The 12,434-nt window shown below is 33.4% G+C and overlaps 1 protein-coding gene across 5 annotated transcripts in view; it reads left to right on the forward strand.

Annotated features, from left to right (window-relative positions):
• Positions 1 to 1,164: 1,164 nt before the first annotated feature.
• LOC110660011 (uncharacterized) overlaps positions 1,165 to 12,434 on the forward strand; it is a 32,266-nt gene continuing 20,996 nt past the window's right edge. Inside the window, exons 1-4 of one of the 5 annotated variants that reach the window (XM_021818150.2) lie at positions 1,165 to 1,442; positions 1,616 to 1,724; positions 2,104 to 2,172; positions 3,133 to 3,162. In XM_021818150.2, coding sequence (XP_021673842.1) covers positions 1,626 to 1,724; positions 2,104 to 2,172; positions 3,133 to 3,162 — 198 coding nt within the window. In that variant the 5' untranslated portion in view covers positions 1,165 to 1,442; positions 1,616 to 1,625. The remainder of the gene's footprint in view (positions 1,443 to 1,615; positions 1,725 to 2,103; positions 2,173 to 3,132; positions 3,163 to 12,434) is intronic. The other 4 variants (XM_058144007.1, XM_021818155.2, XM_021818147.2 and 1 more) reach the window with 4 other exon arrangements.

Here is a 12,434-nt window from a genome sequence, read left to right on the forward strand (position 1 = left end):
TATGTGACCAATGGTGTAGGCAAGAATTTAAATCAATATATACTTTAGGAGTGAGAGACTTGCCACAAATGGGATAAGATATAGCTGGACAAAATCCTATTCTTACTTTTATTTTAATTTGTGCATAAATATAATAGCTACCATTTGTTGTGGTGATAAAGTTAGTTTTGGGTTGCATGTATATGTAACTAGTGGTTGAGGCAAGAATTTAAATCAATGGGGTCAAAAAAATAAAATATTAATTGAACATTTTTAATATAATAAATTTTCTTTTAATTAAAAGGAAAAATTAATTAAAAAAATTAAACTAACAAATATAAATGAGAAATAAATAAAATAAAAAAGAAAATTGTTAATAAATCTAATTAAATTTTTGTAGGATAATTTAGTTTTTTCTTCTTTGTGTGCATTATACAGTAAATAGAATAATAAATTTTTAATGATAATTTATTAAATTGATTGTATAAATAGTTTGGTATTTTGGTTTATCTAAATTTATTTTATTTTTTATAATAGCATTTTCTAAAACTTAATAAGTTAAAAATACAGACAAAAAACTAAGAAGATTTTTTAATGTCACTTGACTTAAAAGTTCACACATAAATGGAGGAAATCTTTCCAATTTGCTTTTTTTTTTTTTTCCCTATTTTCATTGGATTTTGATTTTTTATGTAACTATTTAAAAAAAAGTGAAGTTATTTTTTATTGCTAATTTTTAATAGATCAGAATTGATTTGTAATGGGATTAAAATATAAATTCTAATATACGTCTCTTTTAAATTTTATATAAAATTAATGGATCAATTGACTCTACATCATATAATATAGCACTGTTTTTATCTGTAACTAGAAGTTTGTATTTTATTTAATTAAGTCATACAAAATAATTTATAATACTTAATAAAATATATCTTTTAATTTTTTTTATATACAGTAATTAATTAATTTATTCATTCATTTGTAGTTGTAAAAATACATAATTTTTTCATTATTATTATTTTTAATTCATTTTGAGCCGGTTTAACTAGTCTCAAAAATGGAACCTGTAACCGCCCAAAATGGGAACTATTTTAGTGGATTAAATTTGGAACCGCCAGTGTCCAAATTGCCGTGAACCGACCTTAAGCGGTCTTGGTCTCTCTCTCCTAAACAAGAGCCGCTAGTTGCAGTCTGAAATCGGCCCGGCCCAGCTGGGCGGCCAGGCCTACCCCTAATGCTCTTAAAATTGAAGTACTCAGAATTTACAAGCTCAGCGTCAGGAAACACTTTCTAGCAGCAGATTCAAACTTGATAAATTGATTGTTTGCCGCTGTCTACAAATTCAAACTTCTTGTTTGCTTGCCTTCGTCTTCTTCTTGTTCTTCTTCTTATCTCCTAATCTGTTTTGGAAAACAGCGAGAAACCACAGTAAATACAGCCGAAAATTTCTGTGTTTGCATCAGGTAAGGTGCTACATGACTGCTTGTATCGCCCGTTGCTCCTGATGGCCTGTACGGAACCGTTTCTTTGTATTTCGGACTCACGACATGGTCAAATCGGATCGGCTGCTATAATAAATGATATCTGCCGATACGATACATGTCGGCCGATATTTAAATTCCTTTGTTGTCTGCAGATTGAGAGACATGGAGAAGATGGGTCCTTCAATAGGATCGAGATATTCTGATTTCACCAAGTCTTTCAAGCTTGCTATTCGCTCCCTTCTCACTTCCTGCTCCAAAGAGGTATGCATTTATAAAATGGGTTATTTATTTTAGGGTCCTTTAGCTGATTATTATTATTATTATTTCTTTGTGATCTCATATGATCTTGTTGACAGGATGAGTTGCTTTTCTTTTTTAGGGCGCAATTAGATAGATGAGAATTTGAAGTATTGGGGTATTTGAATTTAATGTTAATACAAAATTCACATCCACCTTCATTTCAAATGCACACCAATATATAATTTTGATTGCTAATAAATAATAATACTTGAGGATTGAATAATGGGATATTGTTGTGATATGGTGAAGATTAAGCCTGAACTTGCGTTTCCTATGCACTTCAGGATTGTATATGTAGAAATAATTTTTGTTAATTTTTATTTTTGGTTCAAACATGAAGGAGTTTGTCATAGCATTTTCAAATTTCAGCAGTGCAGAGCAGGAAAGTCTACACCGTCTATTTATTCAGGTATTTGCTACCTTGAAGCATTCGTTTGAAGTTGTTAATTTTTGTTATAAATTGCTGCATTTTTATTAGAAGTACTTTTAAAATATATGGGTTTCTTAAGTATTGGCAATAGAGTTGTTGCTGAGTTCTTGTTCATGTAATGGATAGCCTTCCAAGTAGAAAAAAAATGAAAATTGAAAAAAAAAAATTCTGGTCAGCCTTAATATGATGTGAAAATTCCAAGAATCAAAATTATCTAATTGCACATAAAGGAGACGTTTTCCTTTTTAGGAAGTCTGCTTTATAGGGTTAATCATTTGGTGTCCTCAAAATAGACTCCATTGGAAGTGTTTAAACCTTGTTACTTCCAAAAGTGAAAATGATGCAAATAAAAGAAAGAAAGAGAAGGCAACTAATTCTTTATGCATATCAGCATATGTCTGTGTATGCTATTTTATATATAATTACAACTTAAAACATCTAATTATATGAACTATGATAATGAAATGTTTATTTTAGAGGTGCGGAGATGAGAATGTTAAGGTGGATGAGTGGCCATACTAGACTAGATAAAGTTCGTAATGACAGTATTAGAGAAAAGGTAGGAGTGATGTCAATTGAGGATAAGTTGAGAGAAGGGAGATTGAGGTGGTTTGGTCATATGAAGCGTAGACTTACAGAGCCTCTAGTTAGACAAGTAGAACATATTGGGTTAGATGATAGAAAGAAAAGAAGGGGTGGACCTAAATTGACTTGGAGGAGAGTAGTACAACATGACCTACAAACATTGCACATTCTCGACGATTTAACTCAAAATCGTTTAAAGTGGAGAAAAATAATCCATATAGCCGACCCCAATAAATTTTTGGGATAAAAGCTTAGTTGAGTTGAGTTGAGTATATATCTATTTCGATTATTTCACAGCTCATAATTTCTTTGAAATTTAAACTGATGCTTTGCACTGTGATATACAATTTTCAGGTTATCACTTCTTTGCATAAAATGATAGAGGTATGCATCTCTTGTTACTATCTGCTTAAATTTAAAATAATTCTTGCTTATCTTTTGCGGTAAAGGGGTTGAGAGAGATACTGCTTATATTGTTTGTTGCCATAAATGCTTGTTCAATGCATTGGATTTGATATGGAACTCTGTATAATGCTTTCTATTTTTTTTAGACTGCATTAGTATCATTGTCTTCCATGTTTGTGCCTGGATCATTGGTTTTTTTTGTTCTAGTTTATTTTGCAATAAAAACTTCCTATTCCTATTTATTCAAACAATTATTTGTCAGTAGTAGGGCTGTGTACGGTTCTTGGGGGAACCAAACCGAACCGAAAAACCGTACCGAATAAAATTTATTTTGATACTTTAGTTCAGTTCTGGTTCTTCACTAACAACCGAACCGGAAACGTACCAAAACTGAACCGAAACCGAATCGAGAATCGAATTTATACGTATGTTTTTCTATATTTTTTTAGATGTATTATATATTTTCAATATAAGTATATATATTTATATATGTATATATAATTATGAACTAAATACAACTTAATATTATATTTAATTTTTTTTATTTTCTTAATAATTTTAGTTATAAATGCATTAAATTACCTTATAATTCTTAATTATAAATATACTATTATCTAATATATATGTATTAATTCTTAATTATATTTATATCTTATAGTTAAATATTATATGATTAATAAATAGTTAAAATGTATATTATATGATATACTTATACTATTTTATTATATAATATATTTAATCCTAAATTATATATGCACCTTATAGTTAAAGATTATATAATTTAGGTGTAGCTAAAAGATATATTATATGATATATTATGTACTAAGAACCCAATTCAAAACTTAAATGCTAATTTAAGTGTGACTTTTTAAGAAAATAATTATATCAAATTATTTTAAGAATCGAGAACCGAACCGGAACTGTACCGAACCAAATCAAAACCGAAGAACCGAGAACCTTACCAAACCGAAACTGAAACAATGAAGAACCGAACCAGAACTGTATCAAAATTTCGATTCGGTTCCGGTTCCTAGGCAACCCCGAACCGAACTGGAATCGAACGCCTCTAGTTAGTAGTATATATTTAACAAAGTAATTATAAACAACTTATCATTTTCATTTGGATACTAGAGAAAATTTTATCTTTTGTTTGCATTAATATTGCAGAACAATCTAGTAACTCAGTGATGGTGTCTGTCTTGCTAGGGAAAGATGGTGAGATGTTCTAGTCTTCTTGATTGGTTTGCTTATAGAAAATGAAGGTTTAATTTGAAAACAACAGTTTAAGGGTTAGGGGCTTAGGGCTGACTTGACAGTAAATGTCTAGACTTTATTTAGACCATTAAATTAGTGAATGATAGATTTGGTGAAGGCTTTTAACTGGGCTAAAAATGAGCCTGCTGACAGGGATTCAAATAATGGCTCATATATAATATATTAGCCATATTGTAAAGGAAACCTGTCAGGGTTTTACATTTTTAGGTGTACTAATGGGGTAAAAATCATGAGGTAAAATGAGTTGACGCTATCAAAATGTCCATGACATGCTAGGTAAAGGTGGAATAGAAGAAATGGGGAGAGGTGTACTGAGTACCTAAGGCAAGGCAGAAGAAACTTTGCATGTGTGTATGTGTGTCTATAGTCCTGTTGAATTAAAACTACACACTTGGTAAATTAGAAAGCTATATTGCAAAGCGAAATGCTATTTTACAAGAATATAAGGTGGATAGTTAGCACTCTAGTAACTGATTGCCACTCATAGAGCTGAGGTACTTTATTGTTTTATAGGTGGTCCAACTCTCCTTTGCTTCTCACTTTCTTTCTTATTTTTTCTCCCTCCTTTTCTTATTTTTTCTCCCTCTTATTTCCTTTGCTTTATATCATTTGAATCCATATCATGAGGTGTGACGAAATTTTTATGCTGGTTGTCACTTACTGCAACCCTCCTTCTTTATCCTGGCTTGGGACCGGCTAAGCACAAACTATTTAGGAAAGGAGTTAGTTTGGATGGAGTGGTACTGCCCAAAAGTAATCACTTTAAATATCTCGGCTCAATCCTTCAAGTAGATGGGGGATGTGAGGAGGATGTTAGTCATAGGATTAAAGCAGGATGGTTGAAGTGGAAAAATGCCACGTGAGTTTTATGTGATCGCAAGATTTCCAATAAGTTGAAAGGAAAATTTTACCGTACAGCCATACGACCGGCCATGTTATATGGCTGTGAGTGTTGGGTATTGAAGGAGTCGTATGTGTCTAAGATAAGAGTTGCGGAGATGAGAATGTTAAGGTGGATGAGTGGTCATATTAGACTAAATAAAATCCGTAATGAGAGTATTAGAGAAAATATAGGAGTGGTGCCAATTGAGGATAAGTTGAGAGAAGGGAGATTGAGGTGGTTTGGTCATATGAAGCGTAGACATACGGAGGCTCCAGTTGGATAAGTAGAGCACATTAGGTTAGAGGATAGAAAGAAAAGAAGGGGTAGACCTAAACTGACTTTGAGGAGAGTAGTACAACATGACCTAGAAGCATTATATATTTCTGAGGATTTAACCCAAAATCGTTTAGAATGGAAAAAGAGAATCCATATAGCTGACTCCAAATTCTTGGGATAAAGGTTTAGTTGAGTTGAGTTAGTTATTTCCTTTACTTCTTGCTGATTCTTGCTAACCAAAAAAATTCAAGTTGAGTTTGTAATTCAACTTGCACCATTCTCTATTATAGTTTCATTTCAATTCCTTTGCTTCTTGTTGATTCTTGCTAATCAAAAAGATTCAATTCAACTTGCACAATTTTATGTTATAGTTTCATTTTAATTCCTTTGCTTCTTGTTGATTCTTGCTAACCAAAAAGATTCAAGTTGAATTTGTAATTCAACTTGCACCATTTTATGTTATAGTTTCATTTCAATTCCATAAGACTCTCTCTCTCTCTCTCTCTCTCTCTCTCTTCCCCCAATCTCTTCCCACTATTCTTCATGTGTGCTTGCATGGCACATCATGCATTTTCTTTTCTTTTCTTTTCTTTTGTTGTATTATTTTTCTGATTGATTTTAATTCTCAATTTGAAAAATGGAAGTGAATTAAATGTGCGATCGACTCAAAACTAAGGAGGAATGGAATCTTTTATCCCACTCTAGAGCACTCCATAGTAGGGTTGTGCAATCAGTTGGTTCGGTTTTGTACTGAGCCAAAACTGAAAAATTAAAATACAAATTATAGACAACCAAACTAAACTAAATTTAAGACCTAATTGAATTGAATCAAACTAAAATAAATTGGTTGGGGTCAGTTCGGTTCAGTCTATCGATTTTGTTAATATCTCACATTGGAGGGGTAATGTGCCTCTTACAAAGTCTTGGGCACTCTTTCCCCCTTGAGCTAGCTTTTGGGAGTGAGTTAGGTCCAATTCATTTTTAAAAATAGTATTAGAGCCTCCCTAGTCAATAATGGCCTCCCATAAGTGTTTCACGCTCCATTGTTCAGTCCTGGGCGTGGGGAGAGTGTTAATATCCCATATTGGTTTGGCATAGGGGTAATGTGCCCTTTATAAAGCGTTGGACACTCCTCTCTTTTGAGCTAATTTTTGGGGGTGAATTAGACTAAGTCCATTTTTTAAAGAGATTTCAACTTTAAAATCAAGCAAGAAGCTCTCCCAAACAAAAAGAATAACATCACACATAAAAAAACCATCCCAATAGCTCTCTCAAACAAAAAGAGTAACAACACACAAAAAAACCATTCCAATTTCAACAATAAATTTCAACAATTAGATTTCTCACAACCCAAGCAATTTCAACAATAACACAAGCTAAAACATAATAATTTTAATATATAAGACAAAATCCATCCATTAGAATAAAATTCACAAAACCTTGTTGTTCAAATAATTAAGAATCATGAAAATCTAACAAAATCTGATGGTGGTTGTTGGCATCGACTACATCTGATGATCCCCTAGAGTTACTGCATTTTCAAGAACATCAGGCATGAGATGAAGATCCTGCCTTCGCGAATTTGTGGTGCCTTATTGCATCTGCCTTTTTGAGTAGTTGAAATACAAGTTGAATAACAACTTGTGGGGTTAATGGGTGTTGAGGGCAGAAATCGAAGAAGAAATCAAAGAAGAATTGAAGAATGGGAAGAAGATTAAGAAGTGAGTTTGAGAGGAGACAGGGCAACTGTTATTGGAAGTGTCTTTGAGAGCAAAGGATTTTGGGGTTTCAGTGTCAAATATGTGTATATTATGACGCAATGTGAAGCTTAAATAGAAACACACTCCATACACAAGAGTGAAAATAAGGAGAGAAACCTCTGCTGAATTTTTATTAATAATAATTTGTCTCTCAAATTACATGTAAATAAGGGTATTTATAGATATTAATCTCCTAAATCTAATAGGAACGTAAAACTACTAAATGAGAATTTTAGATAAACTGAAACACAATAAGAAGATATAAACTAAATAAGAAACTAAATTCTAGATAAAGTAGGAAACAAATGAATCCTAGGTAAAATAGAAAACTTCCTAATTAATTCTAATCTAATTTCTACTGCTGCTAAAAGTCTTCACAAGATGTGCTAAGTGAAATTTGCTACCCAGAAAAATCAATTTTGTCAAACTTGCTACTTTTCTGCCTTTTTACACCAGCATGCTTCCACTGTTGTTTGACTTGTTGCTTCACCTAAAAATGATCCGCATTATACTCCCCCACTTGGCAAACAAACACGTCCTAGAGTTGAAATGACTTGCAATGATTCAAAAATGCAGCCATAATAATTTTAGCACCATTCTCCTCCACTTGGAATAAATTCTCCCTAGAAATTTGAAGCGAAAGAGAATGCGAATCTTCATTGGAGATGCACACCATATAACTTTCTTTGATGAGGTAAAAAATGGAGATTCAAACAAGATTGAATTGATTAACTTCACCCTCACCTTTGTCTCTATAAGAACACTTGGAAAAATAAAATCAAAGGAAACAATAGGAATTAAGGTGTTAGAAAAATCTCTAATCTTCATTGCCTGATTTCCTCCAATCTCCAATATTGGCTCCACGTGTTGCTTTTCCTCAACTTCCATTGAAGTTTCCAAGGCTTGATATTTCACATTTTCAAAAACACATTCTTGAAGCTTTTCTTGCTTATCTTCATCGGTCTAAGCTTCTAGAACACTTGGCCCAATGATTTTCAATTGGAACTCGTCATTTTTAACCATAGCAAAAGGAAATTCAATTAAAGTTTCAAGTTCCAATTCTTCAAATTTAGGCTCATCCCCGCTCAAGTTGCATTGTTGAATCTTGAAGCTCCTTTTGTTCTTCACTTTCTTATTTCACAACTACTAAGGGCTTTGGTTGGACCTCTCGTTGACAATATTATTTTTGTTGGAATAAAATCTGTTCATAATCCTGATGAATGGAGGAAGAGTATTTAGTACCTATTTTTAAAAATAAGGGAGACATAGAGAGTTGCTCAAACTATAGGAGAATTAAATTCATGAGCCATACTATGAAGTTGTGGGAGAGAGTTGTGGAGCATCGACTACGTCATGATACTTCTATCTCTCCAATCAATTTGGTTTCATGCCCGGTCGTTCAACTATGGAAGCGATCTTTCTCATTAGAAGCTTGATGGAGAAATATAGAGATGTGAAGAAAGATCTACACATGGTTTTTATTGATTTGGAGAAGGCTTATGATAGTGTTCCAAGAGATGTCTTATGGAATGTGTTAGAACAAAAAATGGTATCTATTGGGTACATACAAGTGTTGAAAGATATGTATGAAGGAGCAACTACTATTGTGCGCACAGTGGGAGGGGACACAAGAGACTTTCCGATCTCAATTGGATTACACCAAGGATTAGCCATAAGTCCTTACCTTTTTACATTAGTTTTAGATGCATGGACGAAAAATATACAAGAGAGTATTCCTTGATGCATGATATTTGCGGATGATATTGTTCTGATAGATGAGACACGAGAAGGAGTCAATAGAAAGCTAGAGCTTTGGAGAAGTACTCTAGAGTCAAAGGGTTTTAAGTTAAGTAGAACGAAGACAGAATACATGCATTCAAGTTCAATGAAGGCCAAATTGGTGATAGGGAATGAGTTAGTTTGAATAGAGTGGTACTGTCCCAAAGTAATCACTTTAAATATCTAGGCTCAGTCCTTCAAGTAGATGGGGGATGTGAGGAAGATGTTAGTCATAGGATTAAAGTCGGATGGTTTAAGTGGAGACGTGCCACGGGAGTTTTATGTGATCGTAAGATTCCCATTAAGTTGAAAGGAAAATTTTACCGTACAGCCATACGACCGGCTATGTTATATGGTAGTGAGTGTTGGGCACTGAAAGAGTCGTATGCGTCTAAGATAAGAGTTGCAGGGATGAGAATGTTAAGGTGGATGAGTGGCCATACTAAACTAGATAAAGTCCGTAATGAGAGTATTAGAGAAAAGGTAGGAGTGGTGCCAATTGAAGATAAGTTGAGAGAAGGGAGATTGAGGTGGTTTGGTCATGTTAAGCGTAGACATACGGAGGCTCCAGTTAGACAAGTAGAGCACATTACGTTAGAGGATAGAAAGAAAAAAAGGGATAGATCTAAATTGACTTGGAGGAGAGTAGTACAACGTGACCTAGAAGTATTACACATTTCTGAGGATTTAACCCAAAATCGTTTAGAGTGGAGAAAGCGAATCCATATAGCCGACCCCAAATTTTTGGGATAAAGGCTTAGTTGAGTTAAGTTTAAAATCTGTTCATAATCCAAAGGCAGAAATTCTTGTTCCAACAAGTATTTTATGATGAACTATGTACGAATTGGTCCCCTTCCTTCTCTTGCTCTCCTAGATTGCAATCGTTCCCACCAAGCAGAAGCACCTCCTTTCAACTGACAAACTACCAATTTGACTCTTTTTTCAGATGCTATGTCCACATGATCAAAGAATTGGTCTACCTTTGCGATCCAATCTAAAAATTCTTCTATGTTGAGATCCCTATAAAAATAAAGAATATCAAATTTCAATTGATTTTCCTTTTCAAGATTCCCATACGTGCCTTTTCTCCTATAACATTATTGATGCCTATTGAACTTGATTGATTCATAGTCATCTTTTTCCTCCGAATCACCATAGTAGACATATTGCCTATGTGCAGAAATTGATGGATAAATAGGGTCATCACGAGCTATATCATCTCTTAGCCTTCATTTGTCAATCCAATTCCTGTTTGTTTTAGTTCTCAAAGCACTAAGACGATCTATAAATTCTTCGAGGTGTCTCTCGATTTGCTTGAATCTGAGATCCATTCGTCGCTTCCATCGTTGTAACGTTTTGTCTCTATAATAAAGGACTCTAGTTCCTCGATCACCATCGCAAGAACCATAGTAATCGCCACCTCCATCAAGGTAAGCCATCTCGATTGGGGCAATTTTCCTGCTTTGATAGCATTTGATGCAACAAAACTAGATAAATCACTCACACACACACATGAGAGAGAATTTGAGAGAGTAACCTCTACTGGAAATTTATTAATTGAAATCTGTCCTTAACACTTGTATACCAATTAGATCCTTGATTGTGGGTTTTAATCATTCCAAATATCTTGCAACTTGTTGCCCCTTGGATTCATGGAGATTATTTCTTTCAGCTAATCTCATGAACTCGGCAGTGTACTAATGGACTGTACGACTTCCTTGTTGACACTGTTGGTACTTTTGAAAGAAAATTTGCTCATAATTTGCTCAAGTAGAAACACACTTCATGCACAAGAGTGAAAATAAGGAGAGAAACATTTGCTGAATTTTTATTAATAATAATCTGTCTCTCAAATTACATGTAAATAAGGGTATTTATAGATATTAATCTCCTAAACCTAATAGGAATGTAAAATTACTAAATAGGAATTTTAGATAAACTAAAATACAATAAAAAGATATAAACTAAATAGGAAACTAAATTCTAGATAAAGTAGGAAACAAATGAATCCTAAATACTCAACTCAACTCAACTCAACTCAACTAAGCCTTTATCTCAAAAATTTAGGGTCTGCTATATGGATTCGCTTTCTCCACTCTAAACGATTTTGGGTTAAATCCTCAGAAATGTGTAATGCTTCTAGGTCATGTTGTACTACTCTCCTCCAAGTCAATTTAGGTCTACCCCTTTTTTTCTTTCTATCCTCTAACCTAATGTGCTCTAATTGTCTAACTGGAGCCTCTATATGTCTACGCTTCACATGACCAAACCACCTCAATCTCCTTTCTCTAAATGAATCCTAAATAAAATATGAAATTTCTTAATTAATTCTAATATAATTTCTACAGTTGCTAGAAGTCTTCACAAGATGTCCTAGGTGAAATTTGCTACCCAGAAAAATCAACTTTGTAAAACTTGCTGCTTTTCCCTCTTTTTACACTAGCATGCTTTCATTGTTGTTTGACTTGCTTCTTCACCTAAAAATGCTTCGCATCATATTATCTCTCCAGCCAAAACGAAACACTTCATGTATTGAGTTAATATTAGTTTAGTTTGGTTAGTTCTTTTTTTTTTTAATATTTTATTGAATTAACCGAATCGAAAAACCAAATTTCTTCAAAATCTATAACCAAAAGTGAACTGAACCGAACAACTAAAAAACCGAACCTTTAGCTCACCCCTTTTCCGTAGTTTAAATGCTCAACCTGGTTAGTTTTGGCGATGCGGACAACGTGGAACTGAATGTTCAGGTCAAGCTATAGGTTTATTTGAAAGTTATATTTAGTAGAAATTGAGGTTGACAATTAAGTGTGCGAATGTGTAGGGTTGAGACTTGAGAGGAAAGAAATTAAACAAAAAAGAGGAGATTGTGTAGGTGTTTGCATAGGCACTGTTAACAGTAAAATTTAGAAGTCGAAGTTCAGATTTCATATTAAACCGTTCCTACCAGCATCACACTTAGGTTTGAACTGTGTCACACAACCAAAGAAGTAGAATTGCTAGAATTTTATTTAATGGAAAACTGATTAATAAGCATTTCAAGCACGGATATATAGACTCAAGTAATCTAAACCTTAAAAGCTGTGGACTCTGAGAACTAGTCCTTATTCTCTATGGATTTGGACTTAAAAAACTAAAAGATTTTTTCCTTTAACCCAACAAGGACTGAAAATAAAGTGAAAAATAAAAAATAACTCATAAATATATTCCATAGAAATCCAGCTTCCCTATTTTATTTGATGTGGATCATTTTGGAATTTCAGCCCTTATGCACACCC

This window comes from Hevea brasiliensis, chromosome 3 (assembly GCF_030052815.1).
Source record: "Hevea brasiliensis isolate MT/VB/25A 57/8 chromosome 3, ASM3005281v1, whole genome shotgun sequence".
NCBI classification, from domain to species: Eukaryota; Viridiplantae; Streptophyta; class Magnoliopsida; order Malpighiales; family Euphorbiaceae; genus Hevea; species Hevea brasiliensis.